Genomic DNA, 17289 nt, shown 5'->3' on the forward strand with positions numbered 1-17289 from the left:
CCCCCCTCTCCCTTTTTCTCTCCCCCACATCCCCTATCCCCCCAGGGCGCTTTACCCCTATGCCCTCACCTCCTCATCTACCCGTCTCTCGCTCTCTTTCTCTCTCTCTCTCTTTTCTGCCTTTTTTTTTTTTTGCCCCTCTCACCCCTTCCTCTCCCTCATTTCTCTCAACACCTCTCCCAGCGTTGCAGATTGGGGCCTGCATTTCCCTTGTACAGCAAAGATAAACAGTGTGTGTGTGTCCCTTTGTCTTGCCTGTCTGTCGGCAGACGGTGCTCGGGGTGTGTTGCGCGCACACACACACACACACAGACAGACAGACAGACACACACACACACACACACACACACACACACGTTGGTCTTAAGAGAGTACCTTTGAACAGACGCTTTTCAACGAGCTAGAAACAAAAAAGACAGGAATCAAACAAAGGCCAAAAGACGGGTTAGGTTCCATTAAATTAAAGTAGATAGAAAGTACGAGTGTGTCTCTGAGTGTGTGTGTGTGTGAGAGAGAGAGAGAGAGCGAGAGAGAGAGATCGGCAGTGTTAACTACAGTCCAGAGCATGTTGAAACACATCTGTATTCCGATGGAAAGCTGCAGCAGGAGGGGAACAAAAAGAAACGAAGGGGGAGATTGACAAAGAAAGAGGAGAGGAAGACAGGCGGAGAGGGAGTGAAAGAGGAGGGAAATTCATACAGAGCAGGTGAAGGCACTTTTTTTTGGTCTTAAAAATACACAGACACACACACACAAAAGACCAGCTTTCCTCCTGGCTTATTTGTTGCAGGCCAAGAGCTCAAGGAATTACAGCCTCGTTCACACTTCAATATTTATTTAACAAGAAAGGTGATGTCTGTATTTTTAAGCACACATATTTTTCTTTTTTTCTGTTAGGGGGTTGTGTTTGGGGGGCAGGTTGAGTTGAATATTTGAAGGGAGGTGACCATTAGTAGGTGTTGAATATTGCTGCTGCGATGGCCGGTGTAATTTTGAGGGCAATTTTGTCATTTCAGCCGGCCTTAAATGATTGTAGGATTCTGCTACAGGTTGAAAAACTCCTAAGACTCCGGAAGCCTTTTATGATGTTAAAAACACAGTTGAATTTCTCGCATCCCACTGGAGGAGTTAAACTGTGACCTTCAGATAGCCTCTAACACAAGAAAAATCACTTTTTTTCCCCAGAAAGCATGTTGTTTTTCCCCCCTTATTTCCTTTAAAGTGCCTTTTTCTTGCCCTAGCACAGGTGTGCATTTAACATACACATGATAACAATTGATATCAGCATTTAAAACTAACAGATTTGTTGAGTTTATCGTCACAATCCCTCCTAAAAATACTCATTTTGTTCCAACAATACCAGTTTCCACATTGACCACACACCTGAAATATTTATGTATATTAGTGTACCGCTACACGCGCACACACTCTCAGACGAACATGCCTAAAAAGTACATTTTAGCGGTTCTTTATCCGTTTTGGGGGGATAAATTATCCATTAGATTTCATCATATCTTACCGGGGCAATTACATCAAGAAAATGATAGCGGGCACGGGATCAATTATGCATGCCCTTGGCCAAAGACCAAGCATCGGGCAGAAGGAGAGGGCATGTACACACACACACACACACACACACACACATGTGGAGAAGAGGAGGATCTCATAGATGTGGCCCATCAGTTCATCTTACTGCCTAAAAAGTTCATACGCTTAATAATTTAGCTGTGTTCTGGATACAGTTTCCCAGCTGAATATTAACAACTTTGAAGTGAGTAACAGCAGCCAGAGGTATATAGGGTGTGTGTGTGTGTGTATGTGTGTGTGTGTGTGTGTGTTGAGTATTTGTAAGGGGGCTAAAAGAGACCTCAGGAAACAGGCCTCGTGAGTCCCACCGGAGACAACCCCTCGAAACACACAAACACACACACACACACACACTCCTTCCACTCGGCTGCGTCCATTACACCGCCGTTTGTAACATTGCTCATTTCTGGGCAATTAAGAATTCCTTTTCATCGCTATGTAGGTTCACATATCTCCCTCACAGCGCTTGTACACAAACTGGGAAGACATGAGGAAAAAGAGCGTGTGTGTGTGTGTGTGTGTGTTCGGGGGTAGAAAGGGAGGGTGAAAAGATGAGGGGGGGGAAAAAAAAAAGCAACAAAGGGAACCAGAGAAGAAAACATAAAGATTAACGCCTGTGCACTAGTTGTTCTTGTTTGTTGTTCTGTCTGTCTTAATCGTCCGGCCTCATTATTAGATGAAAATTGATTTATATTATTGACTTTTCCCTTTTGTCTTCCTCGCACACAAAAAAAAAAGGATTCCAGAACAAGGTTTTTGAATACAAAGGTAACATAAAGTGTGTGTGTGTGTCTGTAAGTGTTTCTGCACAGGTGCCTGCCTTTTTTTGTGTGTATGCACAACAGTGTGTGACACACACAGAAGGAGCTGCATTTTTCTGCCGAGGGCAGAACAATGGAATTCATTTTCAGTTGTTTTTTTTTTTTTAAAGAGTTTTCATCCATGTTTACAGAGAAACTCACTTAGGAAGACGAATCACTGTCTCCAAAATGGCAGCCTTAGATAGAGTTAGGGAGAGACGAGGAGGGAGAAAAGAGAGGTATCTGACATCTGTTTGTTCAAGGAGAAACAGAAAGAGGGGGGTGACACTAAAAATGAATAGGCTGACAGAGAGAGAGAGGGAAGGAGAGATGGGCATTGAGAAATCATTTTACCATGTCAAGACCGACACGTACAGGAGAGAGCCAGATGGTTTGCATTGGGTGTACTTTGGGTGTGTGTGTGTGTGTGTGTGTGTGTGTTTGTGAGAGACAAGCAGTGTAATGAGGGAACAGACGAGACATCATGTAAATTAAATATGTCCAATCTCTGACTCGCCTCTCAATCTTCACACAATTTTTTGAAAAAAAAAAAGCTACTTTCATTTATATTAGCCTAAAAAACACACCCAGCCTGCCCACACGCACACACAAATATCTCTAACCCAAGGCACAAATGAAAAAATACACACACGCAGGCATGAAAACACACACACGCACACAAACACCCCTTGACATGCCGGCTCTGACAAGCGTGGCTGATGTGCGGCGCGAATGCGCATGGTAATAGGCCAATCAAAAATGCAAAACAATTGGCAATTACTGTGAGGACCTAATGGTCATTAGAATTTACAACTAGGTAATGAACTAAAGTCTGCCCACTGCATGCATATTCATAAAGCTATTTGAGCTTTGAAGATTAAAGTAGCGCTTAAAATTCAAATGAGCCTCCGCAAATTATCGGGAAAAGTCAGTGGTGCTGCTGCTGCTGCTGCTGGTGGCGATGGGGGAGTTCCTTCTACATGTTGTGTGTGCGTTTATGTGTGTGATTTTTTAAGCATTATTAAATGGTGTGTTCCTCGGCATCTGAAGATCGAACGACTGTAATTACAGTTTGTGGGGGTTTTTTTTTAGGAGTTTAGCTTAAAAATAGCTAATGTTTGTGGCAACGCATGAGACAGATGATTCTGTTTTTAGTGCGACACTTTTTTTATTTCAAATTTATTTTGAAATTATTGATAGAAATATTTCCCCCTATGAAGTGTTACTGCCAGAGTGGGAACACCACAGTCCACGATGGGATACAACAACAACAAAACCTTTTTAAACTAAAGTTCAATCAAAGGTTTTAGAGGTTCCAAGTGTTTTTTTGGCTTGTAACTCAACAAACTGAAGCAATATTTGCAGCTGCTGTCACTGATTGTGTATGTTTAGACCAGAAATGAACAAAGAGCGACATTTTTCTTTTTAAGATAAAACTGTCCAGTAATTGATGATGAAGTAGCAAAGAATCTCCTTCTCAATCCCGTAAATCAGCTTGTGATTTTTTAAACTTAAACTGTATTTTGTATTGACTGGACTTGTGTAGACTTGTGTATAAAAGTCCTGTTGTGTATCTTCGCATGTGTGTTATCAGATTCGTGTTGATGTTGGGAAGATGCACTTCATCCGTATCTTGTATTTATTATCAGCATTATTTCTCGCCCATTAGCGAGAGTAGGTTTGGAGATTGTAATGGGTGCACGGTGGAGATGGAACGGGATGTTTTGTGGTTGGAGTAAGAGAAATTATTCTTTAGCAACTTTTTGCGCGACCACATGTGAAGGTAGAAGTACATCATGTAAATACAACTGATAAATAATTCAATAAATAGACCAGAAATTCATGTTGGGAGCCATGAACAGCCAGCAGAGAGGACGAGACATCAAACTAGATGTTTATATGGAGTTGAAACATATCAGGACACACACTAAAAACACACATTAGACACAGAACTGCTCTTCAGAGGCAGTCCTGTAGAAACTGTGTGTCTGTAAAGAGTGAAACCTTTGAAACATTTTAGAGCTAATGCAATGTTTAATTGTCCTTTCGTTCACAATTAATCCCACAATCGTCTTCTTGATAAATCGATGAGGTGTTTGCTCTATAAAATACTTGCAAATAGTGAGAAATATTGCTTTTGTCTCTCCAGAACCAAGAAAACAATCACATTCAAAAAAGAAAGCCAGCAAATATTCACATTTGAGAAGCTGTAGATAAAAAAACATTCATCAAGAAATTTTTAAAAACATTTTTTTCCTCAAAAGTGACTAAAACACGAGCTTTACAAATTTACAAAACGAGATCCACGCTTGTAAATGGCTGAGCTCGTTTCCGGCTGCTTGTATTTTGCCAGTGATCTCCGACTGCAGCAGTGAGACGGTCGAACGGTTCGTGGTTCTCTCGTCTTGCACCGTTGCACTGAATTGTATTGTTAAAAAAAAAAAAAATAAAATATGGAATTACATAAGTTTCCTGCTTCGACTTTATTTGGCACTAAAACATGCTGTTAATTTGCTGAGAAGAAGGATGTAAAGTGGAGAAGGAGGTGGGAGTGACAGAAAGAAACAGACTGATGCTCACAATGCCAAAATAAAAGATTAGACCCACTCATACAGAGCTGTGCATGTATAGTAAACAGTGTGTGCTCCACTTTTCAACACACTCACACAGTTAGAGCGCGGCGGTGTGCGTGCACAAGCATGTGAGCGTGTGTGTGTGTGTGTGTGTGTGCTTCTCTTCTGCAGTTGTAGTAGCAGTTCAGCCAAATGGGGAACATGAAACCAGAGCTAGGAGCCAGGCCCTTCCACACATATGCACACACACACAGGCCACACACACACACGCGTGCACACTCACACACACACACATTGCCAGCTCAGCTCTGGCACACTGTAGCAGGGGATGTCCTGCATCCACACTGCCAGCTCACACACACACACTTTCATGTTCACTTGTGCCACACTCAAACACACGTGTAGGCATGTTGTAAGTAATGACAGGTACATAGGCAAGCACTGATGAATGAACACATATCTGGCCAGTGAGATCTGAATATATACATATATATATATAAGAGTGTGTGTGTGTGTGTGTCCATGTGTGTGTGTGGTGTATAGAGCCACTCTGTAATCCAGTGGCCTATATAAATAAGCTTTGTAGTGTATAAACAGTTTTATGAACAGGCCTTCAACTGCCTTCAACATAATAAGAGAGCTGAGCTACATGTGCACCCCCTGAGCAGACCGAGCAGAGTGTGTGCGTGTGTGTGTGTGTGTGTGTGTGTGAGTGAGTGAACTGGAATAAACACACACACACACACACACACACAAGGCAAGCAGCGACAGAGCCAAAAACAGCAGCTTTCCCTCTCGCCACGAAGAAGTAAATGTAGCATGGATGTCGAATCGCTCGCATAAACACAAAGAGCCAGATCAATAAACAATCCTCCATCACGCAGCGCGTACAGTAGTCCACTTGACGTCACGGACGTCACTGACACACTGTCACCGCTGTAAATACTGCAAACTGGGGAAATAACGCAGCGCCTTTAATGTCTCATTGTGCTCCGCTGCTGTCATTGTTTTGGAATGGTTTGCCAGCCGCAATAATCTGGGAGATCTCTTTTTGTTTTCAACAGATCTGTCTCCATCTTTGGCCATCGTCGCGGTGGTGCTGTGTCTGCGCCGCACTTCCCAGGGATCAGCTGTCAATCAAAGTGTGTGGGCAGCGTGACGTCTTTCCCTTGGATTTTTTTTTTTTTTTTTTTTAACTCTTTGATGTTGTTGTTGTCTCTTCATCCGTGGTGGTGGCGGCGGCGGCGGCGGTGGTGATTGCTGTCCATGCCCTGTTCTTCTTCTATTTATTCCAAAGCCACTGCACATGTAAAACACATCTCATCCTGTGCAAGCGGGGGATTTATCCTAGCGAGACTCAACAGATACTGCTGCAAAAGCTTTCATACCCATTTTAAATCATCTTCTACGATGTCAAACCTAATTTGCGCTGTAAAAAAAACCTGACAGCTAAAACAACTTGCTGTTACGCCATTATCCTCCAACTGTGACTATAATAATGACCCCATTGATGATCATTTTTCTGCTCTGCAGAGGTTCTATAGAGGTGGAAAGGAAGTAGAGTAAAGAGTAAGTACATTCACTCGTTCCCTTCTCGTCTGCTACGTATTCTTCAAATGGCAGTAAATGGGAAACACATCACTTTCTGTGTAACCAGGGTTTTCATCAAACATTGCACTTTATGATATCAATCAAATTAACATTTTTCTATAATAATTAATCAAATTTTCGCTGTAAAAAAAACTCAGTTTACTGTTACGCTGTGACTCTGTAACCACTCGTATAATGATGTATGTATTGATTGCCACTGTGGAGCTTTCTTTTCTCTCTTCCCACTCTACATGCAGAGGTAGAAAGTAAGTCAAAGTGAGTACATTTACTCACGCCTTGCTCTTCCCCTATTTATTCTCGATGCACCGTAAAATGTAAAATGCATCTGTGCAGGGAAACAGCAGCAGCAGCTACTCTTGTGAATAATGTTTCGCATAAATAACAGCAATTAGCACACCATTACAACAATAACACGTCACTGAAAAAAAAAAAGAAAAAGAAACTGGTGATCAAAACAACTTGCTGTTAATATGCTGCAGCCATCTTCTAATGACTGCCATACTGAAGTGGGAATCTATTGATCAGCACAAGGAAACTCTTTAATCTTTCCCACTCCACAGAGAGGTCAAAGGTCACACTCAGAGCAGCAGTCCTGACCTTAATACCAGTCAGTTGTCTTGCCTTTTTTCTTTTTTTTTAGCACCGCACACCCTGAGAAATCAGCCGCATAATATCCTCTGTGTCTGTGGGCGAGTCACAAGTAACCCTGGTGATGTTATTGTGATGTCATCAGTTTGGGCCTGCAGGTTACAAGTAGTCTGGATCTATGGAGTTTGAAGGATGTCTGTATCACCCAAGTAGGGAAGGTTAAAAAAAAGTGTTAATTGCAGTATGTACGTTGGCTCCAACAACCGTCAAGAGTCAGGAGTTCTGCTGCTGCTGCTGCTGCCCCCAACTTCATAAAAGTGCAGTATTAAATCGCTACAGTAGCCCTCTAAATGAAGAAGCAGGGCTAGATTCAGTTAGCGACTCAATGCTGCTGCCCTAATACTATCTTATGTAACAAAATATGGGTGTGTGTGTATGTGTGTGTGTGTGCTGTGAGCATTACTAAACAGGATAAAGGATAAATCAACAGGCCTGGACTTTCCCCAGCACAGACTGGAGGCAAGCAACGGTACGAGTCTTAAAATTCACGTGAAGTGCTCCATATTCTATTTCCAGCTTTGTTTTATTGCTGCTGTCTGATGCTGTCAGCAGCAAATCTACATTTTTTTTTTTTTTGGTTCCGCCTGGACATGCTGTCAATATGCAGAAGGTTTTCTTTTTTTTTTTTCTTTTTTTTTTTTTTTAGTGAGCGCTAAATATAAAACACAATGCAGCCCGTTGGCCTTGGTGGTAGATTATTAGCTTTTGCAGCAGCCCGCTGTACGAGCCACCCTGCCGCTGATGTTTTGTGCGCACACCACCGTGTTTACATTCTGCGAGCTCGTTCAAAATGCCGACACAGCCGTATTCCCACTGTTCAAACGCCGCACTTGAGTCCACTAAATAAAATCTTATGTGGAGAAATAAAGAAAGACAGACATAAAGAGAGAGCAACAATAGATTAGTAATGGCAGCCAGCGTGTGAAATCTCTTTGTGGGCTCGCCGGGATGTGCCACAGCATGAAACACGCACACACATACGCACACCAAACATACTGTAATTGATTCAGTATCAATTGGCTGTCCTGGATTTGCATTGACTGCTAATGTTGCAGGGAAGAGAACGAGAGAGAGACGCATGAGCCAAAAGAGAAAATGAAAAAAAAAGAAGAGGAGGAGGAGGGAGAGGATAGGCATGAGATGGAGAGAGAGCGATCTGACACCGAGCCAGACAATGAATGGGTGTTAAAAATGCACTAATGTGTATTGAGGTGGGTAGCGTTAGCCAGTGATGATAAGCTAATTGCTAATCAGTAGATCATAGACTAACAATACTCATGTTACGAGGCTTCCAGCCAGGATGACTCTTCAGTGGGCTGACCAGGACGCTGGGATTTTTTATTTTTTTTGGGCAAAAAATGATGAATGTGGCTGATAAATTAGTCAAGAATTTTTTTGGATTTATCATCATGCTGTAGTAGTGATAATATCTGTGTTAATGAGCTAATATTGATAGGCTAATGCAGCTTATCAGCCAATATTTCTCATAGAAATCACTGGTCAGCAGGATGAGTAATTCCTTGTACTGGCCACATATCAATTCAAGCTCATTAACACACATATTATGACTGATTTTCCGTAGAGGGAAGGATTAAATTCTTGATGCTAATTATGAGAAATCAATTGGCAAACTGGACAGCAGCAATTGTATTTACTGTAGAAATAATCCACAAAGAATTCATTCTAAATTTCAATTTTCAAGCCAAGAATTTTTATTTTTTTTCCCCCCCAACCATAATCACTTTTGGGTAAAAAGAAAAAAAAAAGGGGGGGGAGAAAAAAAGCAAGCAAGGCATGGCCATTCACACAGAGAAACGTACACACACACATGCAAACGCCTCTCTTTTGAGACATTAGCGATGCTGTTTCTGAATGAGGGGCGCCTCAGGGATTATAATCAGAATTTTCATCTCAGTCAGGGATTAATAGAATAAATGGGCAAGAGAGAGAGCACTAACCATGTGTGTGCGTGAGTGTCTGTGTGTGGTGTGGGTGGGCGGGTACGCTGCCTTTTTGCATCACTGATCGGGCATTTTGCCTGTACAGTGTTCTCTCACTCTCACACACACACACTCACACACACACACACACACACACACAGGTAATGTCTCGGCTCTCCTCGGTCGGAGCTGTTTGATATGTAAATAGCAGCGTTCCGGCACAAGTCCGACGCTTTGTGTTTCTCTGAGCCTCGCAGCAGCCGGAGCAGCTCTGTAGCTCTCTGACCACAGACGCAGATACATATTTTACAACAAGCAGCCATACAGCCATCACATTATATAGGCAGATACATGCAGGAAAACATACGCCGAGATAAAGGAAAAAGGGTTTGAGAAATTTCTGCAACACGAAGCGGAAAATATTCAGCGATATTTTTTTTTTAAAAACAGAGAAAATAATATTTTTTAAAAATAACGAAGATAAAGTCTAAAAGATGTCATATTTATACAGATTAAAATGAATACAGAATGAGTAATGAGGATGCTTAAACTGACACCCAATAGAAATTGTGATCAATTTAAAATAAAAAGGTCTATCACCAGTATGAAATTGGCACATGTTAAAAAATAAAAGGTGCTTAACTCTGAATATGTGTTCAATTGTTGCTGCACTGGTGCTCATTCAGTGAGTGGAGGCCTTATGTGCTGTCAGAAACGAGACAGTGCAACCCCAAGCCAGCATTTACAAATAAGAAACACACATGCATTCCTCGAACGCCTCCCTTTTTTTGTCATTAGGAATGCTTTTGGATGGTTACAATCACAGCTGAAATTCCAGCAGATTATTTTTTGTTTTTTATTTTTTTGTATATTTACTTCACCGTGACAGTTTGGGGTGAATTAGGATGAAAGCCGGGGTCGAGGGGTTGGAAGGGAGGAGGAATATACTGGCTTTAATTATCAGCGATCGGAATGGATGTGTTGCGAAATCCCGCATGTGAGGTGGTGTTTGTGCTGGTGTGTGTCCAGCGGCTGAGAAAGCTTCCATAAAAAAAAAAAAGAAGCTTCGATTAAAGATGTAAATAAAACAGATGGACAGTTTTAAGGCTGGAGTTTTCCTTTTTCAGTCTTGAATTCCAAACGGCAGATATTTAATAATGCTCGGTCTGTCTGCTGTTCAGCTTGACGTCAACATCAGACAAGATATATAACGCTGCTGTCCTGTTTTCTTCTCCTGTCTGAGTGTACAGCTGTTCCTACCAAGACGTTCCCACACACAACGCTATTGAAGCAACCAGACGCCTGTATTATGATGTAAATCGCTCTAATAACCCAGTTTAGCTGGTGAGTGTCTGTGAGGGAGTGAGTGTGTGTGTGTGTGTGTGTGTGTGTGTGGGTGTTGAAACATATAGACAGAAACACTACCTAAAAAAAAAAAAATAGAAACACACACGTTCTCCTGATTCTAGTGCCCTCCAGACAAAGGTCAAAGGTCAAACGCATCTTAAATTGGCGACAATTTTCCTCATCTACCACTTTCTGTAAGTGTCCATTTTAATCGTGGGAACAGAGATCAGATGACAAGAAACGACAAGCGCAGCCTCAAACAGCTTATTGTGCTTATTTCCTCAAATGCCAAAATGGGAAACAAACTGCAACATTTTAGGATTCCTGAGCTGCATTCAAAGCTGCAAAACGATGAAGCGTGTGTTTTGCTCGTGTGTTTCCGCTGCTCTATTTCATCTCTCTCTCTCTCTGTAACGGCTAATTTAGTACAGGCAGCCCGCCACTAAAAACTACTGCTAATTAAAATGCACAAGGAAGAAAATAAATGGCGCTGCAACAAATAATTAGTGGTGTTAAGACGCTTTAAATAAACGACTTTCCCTCCATGAGCAAAACTTAAACTATCTTTTCCCTCTCTCTGCTCGCTTCTCGTTTCGTTCTCGCACTGGTGAAAGAAAAGCAGATAAAACTGGAGGAGAGCTGTGCGTTGTACCTAGTTTGGTACGGAGGTAAACTCAGAGAGGGGAAAGAATGAAAGCGATGGCGAGCTGGGCTGCATTTAGTCGGGCAAGATGTGGCAGTGGAAGAGGGGGAAACCACACCGAGAGCAGGACACATCTGCTAAGGGCCACATGAGAGGGAAACACACACGAAAATCACACACACACACACACACACACACACGTTATGCAAGAACACACATTCTGTGCACCCAATCCCAGAAAGAGGCCGTAGTTACTCCCCAGACTGAGAGTCGCACACAAACACACAATTCAGCCACTGATTCCATCTGCGCACACACCAACGCTGACCAGTGGTACCACAAAGTCAAGGTCACCCATGTCTCTTTGCCACTGGCCTGTGGGATTTGGTCAGTGTGGCCAAACTGGGCGAACTGGGAAAACACACACATTTACTGGCACACACTTTGTGCAGTGGATCAGTGGAAGGACAACTAGTCAGTTGAAGGTTGATAGTTAAATCGTGCCTCTTTACAATACATCATAAAAACAGACGACTATTCGCACACACACGTGGATGAAGAGAAAGCCATCCCAAAGCTAACCAGTGTGCGTGTCAGAACAGAGGCGTATTCTCTCAGGTTTCCTCCCCACCTGTGACGTCCTTCTGTCTGTCGTGTATCTGACAAACCCCACGAACACGTCTCAGCCAGTCAGATTTCTTGCCTGGCACGTGCACAACCCCCTCCGTAAAAAAAAAACAACAAAAAAAAAACTCTTGTTTGGACAACTACAGCCCCTTTCAAGGTTTGGAGGTTTGGTGGAGCACTCATAGGCAACATGTAGGCTAAACTGCAGACTCTGCTGCTGGCTTCTCGGACCACAACACAGGCACAATGCGTCAGTGATATGAGAACAAGACCTGACGTTGCAGAAAACACACACATCCACAAATGCACACCCATCCAGGGCAATAAGCACACCCAGAACCATCAGAAAGGGACAAAGACGTCCAAGCTGTAGGAGCTCTTTTATGCCTCGATAAGTGGCATTTCTGAAAATGATTAAGGGAAAGAGTGAACTACTTATTGTCTAGTTTCTATATTCTGTCTGATTGTGCTTTAAATGTCCCTGTTTCTTCAAGCCGATACACAGACACCCCTGCCTCAGGAAAGCTGCTGCCTCTTTGTTTTACTTCAGAGCAGCTGTGGTCACATCTAGACAAAGGTGGTGTGTGTTGGTTACCTGGGAGGGGCTCCTGTTTAGGGCAAATCCCCCGGGGCGATGAGAACCGGTCATCGTCTTCATCTGCCAGTGTGGCCTGGACGCCCACTTCCACTGGCCTCCGGCTGCGCAGGGAGCCCAGTGCGGGCGAAGGGGTGAGGGCCAAGCCGGGGGAGGGCGAGGGGGGCTTGTCCAGCCCTCTGCCCACGGCCAGGCAGGGTGGCCCGTGGCATCGCTTCCTCTTGTGCTCAATGAAGAGCAAGATGTCCGCCAGGGGGAAGGTGGCCTGGCACTGGCCGCAGGTCAGCAGGTCCTGCTCCAGAGAAGGGTGAGCGTCGTGACCCAGCCGGGCCAGCCGGCCCACGGTCGAGCCCGGGTGGTGCCCGTTGAGGCTGCCGCTCTCCTCCGAGTGCTCCGAGCAACGCTCCGACAGCTCCTCCGACGAGACGACGACCGTGGAGAGGGGCTCGGCTGCTGGCGAGGCACAGGGGGGAACAAGCAGGGAGGAAGGGGGAGAAGAAGAGAGGGGTGGGAGGAAAGAAGGAGCGAAAAAAGAAGAAATTAGAAGGTGACGCTTACTGTGAGCAGAAAAGGACTAACCACATGTTTATGTTTTTCCATTTTTCCTCCTGTAATTTGAACTTATTGATACAACTATTTGTGGGAATTGATGACAAGGAACAGTCCATAAAACCTTTCTCCTTGTGTCACATGGAGGACCAGAGTTAGAGAGACGAAGCTAAATAAAAGCCTGACATGCGGTACACACAATAAGGGGGTGAGAAAATGTGCCTTGTAATGATAGAAATGCATGTAATGCAGGAAAAATAAGTACAGTGCAAGGTGATCTGGATCACACATCATAAGAATAAATGGTGGGAAATAATATCCTGAATAGCTGCAAAGCTCCAATCAGATTGCTCAAAGACAACAATTTAGTAGCCAATGACAGAGGCAGCTTAGAAAATGATGGTTAAACACAGCATTCACTGAAAAACTTAATATGTGGATGACTTTGACTTGCCTAGCCTTGTTTGTACAGGGTCTGATCCTGTAATCAGCAGAAGGGAAAACTGTCACAAACATGTCCAACATATGTGGCGGGGAAGGGGAAGAGAACACAGGCGGCACAGAGAGAGAGTGTGTCTGGGGGAAGGAAAAACTCTCCCTCTGCCTCGATTACATGTGCCTGACTTATAGTTCTTAGATACCAGCCTCTTGTACAGCGGGAAATCGCCCCAAAATGAGCCGTTCAACCCGATTCCTCACCCCTCCGAGGCCGGATTAACTCCTGACTACTTTTTTTAAGAAGCCCTTTGTAGGGCCCAGACTCGTCCTGCAGTGGAGGGAGAGCAGAGCGAACAGAGCGGTCGGCTGAATTAGGGAAGCGAAACGGGAGAACATAATTTACTGTCCCTCTTTTAAAGAAAATCTTCCAGTCCAAGGTGAAGAGTCTGACTCTGTGCTAGCCGCCTAATGCATGTTGACCTTCTTTACTCAGCCGCCAATTTCACATTTTAATGAACTTAAGACCACTGAGAATCAAAAAATAGATTTTAATTTTCACTGTCTGGGTGATTGGTACAGATTTTGTCTGATAACAGGGATAGGATAGGGCTCCTGTGCATGTAGCTGAGTGTGTGTGTGTGGGAATGCATGCAAGTGTGTGTGTGTGTGTGTGAGAGAGAGAGAGAGAGAGAGGGAGAAAAAGAGGGAGGGGGGGTCTGAATGTGAACTACATCCCCTCAAGGAACTATCATTTGAATGCCGCAATCCTGCGCGACATCTGTGCGCAAACTGGGACATGAAGATAACATGATAAATTCCCAGCTTGCACCAACCACTACCCCATCAACACCCCCACATACACGCACCCCTCCTCCTCCTCCTCCTCCTCCTCCTCTTCTTCCCCCCCCCTTCCCTTCTCCTCTTTGATTTAACTTCAGGTCAACACAACGCAACGCAAGTTACACAACAGCTCTCAGGAGGAGGTGGGGAGGGGGGGCATTAAATTCACCGGATAAAACAACAATAAAAAAAAAAAATCTAATGAAAGCTGCATAAGCCCCTCACCTCTAAAGTTGAAGTCAAGAGTGGATATCTGGGGTATGAAAAAAACATTTTGTTGGATTTAATGGAGCATGAGAAGGGTTAGTAAGAGACCTAAATAAGATTTTATTTTTTTTAAATACAAAGCGGGCCTCCATGCAAAGCTAAATTTCAGAAACACGTATAAATTTCTCTTTTGTGTCTATTTATAGAGCAGCTGAAATAAACAGCACGAGGAGGATTATGTGTCTGTACACAAAAATCACATCTCAAAACATGTCGAACAATGCAATCACATTTCCTACAGGAGAGAGAAAAAATGACACCAGAAATCAAGGTGTAAACGTTCTATCAGGTACAAGTCATCTCATCAGACTGGATCTTTAAAGTTACACCTGACTGAACAATTTAAAAACAGTTCACCTAAAAAAAATTAGAAAACTTAACTGGTGGAACTCTGGCTCTCTGCCCCCCAACATAAGCTATATAAAAATATTTCCATCTTGTAAAAATGTGGAAATTACTAATCATGGAATTTAATCTAAATTTTCAAGCTGTAATATTGAAAAAAAATACACTGCTGGGACATTTTACTAGTTCAATTTATCCTGATCGTGCTGTTTAGAAGCGAGCACTGGAAGTGTAGTGTGCTCTGAACTATCTGCTATAAATATAGTATTGTGAGAAAAAATAAGAAGTGAAAATACAGGTGCTAAAAACAAGAACTAATCAGGGTGTAATGTTTGCTTTAGAGCGACAGGCCGAAATCTGAGCTCCATTAGTGACAAATTTGACTGAGTGAGCAGCAAAGAGAAATGTGTGTATGTGGTGTGGGGTTTGAGGGGGTAAAAGGCGAAGTCTGCAGGCACATTAGAGCGGAGCTGCACATCCGAACTGCAGCCTGCATGTATGCAAAAATGTGATCCACAAAAAAAAGGAGAAACAGGGAGAGAAAGTGGGTTTGAGGTGATGAAGAGGAACTGTAGATGAAACGGGGGGGGGGTCCTCCTCCCTCCCTCTCTTCTTTTCTCCCCCCCCTCGTCCCTTCCTCATGTCTTGTACACTCTCCCTTTATTCTAAAGAGATCGCCAAATAGTAGCCCGTGTAGATAGGGGTGGCGGTGAAACTCGTCAGGTTCAATTTCAGAGTCGGATTTTCTGATCGCGCTCTGCCTCCTAGCGACGGCACATGGCCATGGTGACTGCGCTGTCACCCAAGTGGACACACAAACAGACACACGCACACACACGTTCTCTCTCACTCCAAATCAAACACAGGCGACAGCCAGTCAACATACCGAAACATAATTAAGCACTGATGCGTAAAGATGCCCAAATATCTTCTTGTTTTATGTTTGCGAACACTTGGAGAGACGCTGAAACGCTGCGAGGTGGCGCACAGTACGGCACATGGTGCGGTGATAAACGCCACTTTGCCAATTGCCCTGCAGTTTCCAAACACACTCATCTGCTCTCTCGTCACATATCAGACTTGTGTGTGTAAATAAATCCAATTAACTCGAAGTAAATAAAGATTTGGTGATAAATAAACGCTGTGCGTAAAGACCGATTCTGTCGACTCAACTAAACATTTTTGGAATTTAGTCGCTTCTTTTCGCACACTGCAGCTGCAACACACCAAGGAGCTGATATTTATGTCTTACCTTAACCGTACGGGAAGCTTAAAAATCTTTAGTTGATTTTTTTTTTTTTTAGTTGGTCCGAATTTGTCTTTGTGGGGAAAAAATAAAAAGACAGGACTAAATATGCTGCTGTCCTGTTGCTGTTTCATGTCTCTAACTCTGAGCTGCAGAGAATCTGCTGACTGTTTCAGGACGAAACCTCGTCTAAACTAAACATCAATAACAGCCTTTACATAAGGGCCACTAGGATTTTAAAAAGTGTGTAACAATAAATCGATTTGTGTTGTCTCTATCGCTGAACTGCTGTTCGAGGGAGGCAGTTGTAAACAGTCGGACACGAGATTTTTCCCCCCTCGATCCAAAAATCCACCTCCAAGTTTTTTGTTTTTTTTTCTGAAAATAATCCAAAAATAGAACGAGAGAGAGAGCAGATGAAAAAGCTGCCTGCAGAACTATCAGGTAGCGATATTCCGGGGGGGTGATTTCTCCACGAAGCTCCGCGGAGAGGACGCGCTCTGCTACCGGGAGCCCTGCGCGTTTCCACTGACCGGAGCGACCGTGGGGGCACCGGAGCCACAGCGAGTGCATTTCACAGCCTATGAATGCACATTCTCGCCGTGTAACAGAGAAGCTGTAACGGCTGTATACCCACACACAAACTTTTTTTCTCTCTTTCGGGCTTCGGGGGAATCTCCGAGCGGCTTTTACGCACGGAGGTGTCGCACTTTCTCGCCACGCTGTTAAGTCCAGTTGACCGCGGGTCCGAGCGGTGCGTCCGGTGTCCACAAGCTCCTGCTTTGCTGCCCTGTTCCCCTTTTTGCTGAATGAATTGAAAAGGAGCCATAAATGACATTTTTTTTTCTTTCTTTTTTTTCATCTTTACTTACGCGAAAAATCCCGTTTGCTTAAGTGCTGGGGTTTGCCTTGCTTGCGGCGAGACATGGTGGCTGGCGGCGGCGGCGTTCAGCGCGGATCACATCGGGGAGAGCCGGGGTTAGAGAGGAGACTCCGGTGGGGCAAAAAATATCTTCATCCAACGCCTTTGACATCCACAAGAAGAAAAAAATAAAATAAATTAGAAATAATATAAAGATGGCGCGGAGGCGAAGATGGATCGCGGGATCGCCGTCATGGCTTTTTTGAGAAAGGAGAGCAGAGAAAAAAGAGAGAGAGAGTGAGAGAGAGGTGGATGGAGAGAGAGAAGGGGAGAGAGATGGAAAAAATGGCAAAAGCCCCCCCCTTCCCCCC

The 17289-nt window shown here is 43.8% G+C and overlaps 1 protein-coding gene across 1 annotated transcript in view; it reads right to left on the minus strand.

Moving 5' to 3' along the window:
• The window catches only part of LOC103363701 (B-cell lymphoma/leukemia 11A-like), a 54008-nt gene extending 36835 nt beyond the window's left edge, over nucleotides 1-17173 (minus strand). Inside the window, exons 1-2 of the mRNA XM_008290555.1 lie at nucleotides 16929-17173; nucleotides 12372-12824 (exon numbers count right to left, since the gene is read on the minus strand). Of these exons, the coding sequence (XP_008288777.1) occupies nucleotides 12372-12824; nucleotides 16929-16983 (508 nt within the window). The 5' untranslated portion in view covers nucleotides 16984-17173. The remainder of the gene's footprint in view (nucleotides 1-12371; nucleotides 12825-16928) is intronic.
• Between the last annotated feature and the right edge of the window lie 116 nt (nucleotides 17174-17289).

Source organism: Stegastes partitus, unplaced genomic scaffold, assembly GCF_000690725.1.
Source record: "Stegastes partitus isolate 25-593 unplaced genomic scaffold, Stegastes_partitus-1.0.2 Scaffold683, whole genome shotgun sequence".
In the NCBI taxonomy this organism is placed as follows: Eukaryota; Metazoa; Chordata; class Actinopteri; family Pomacentridae; genus Stegastes; species Stegastes partitus.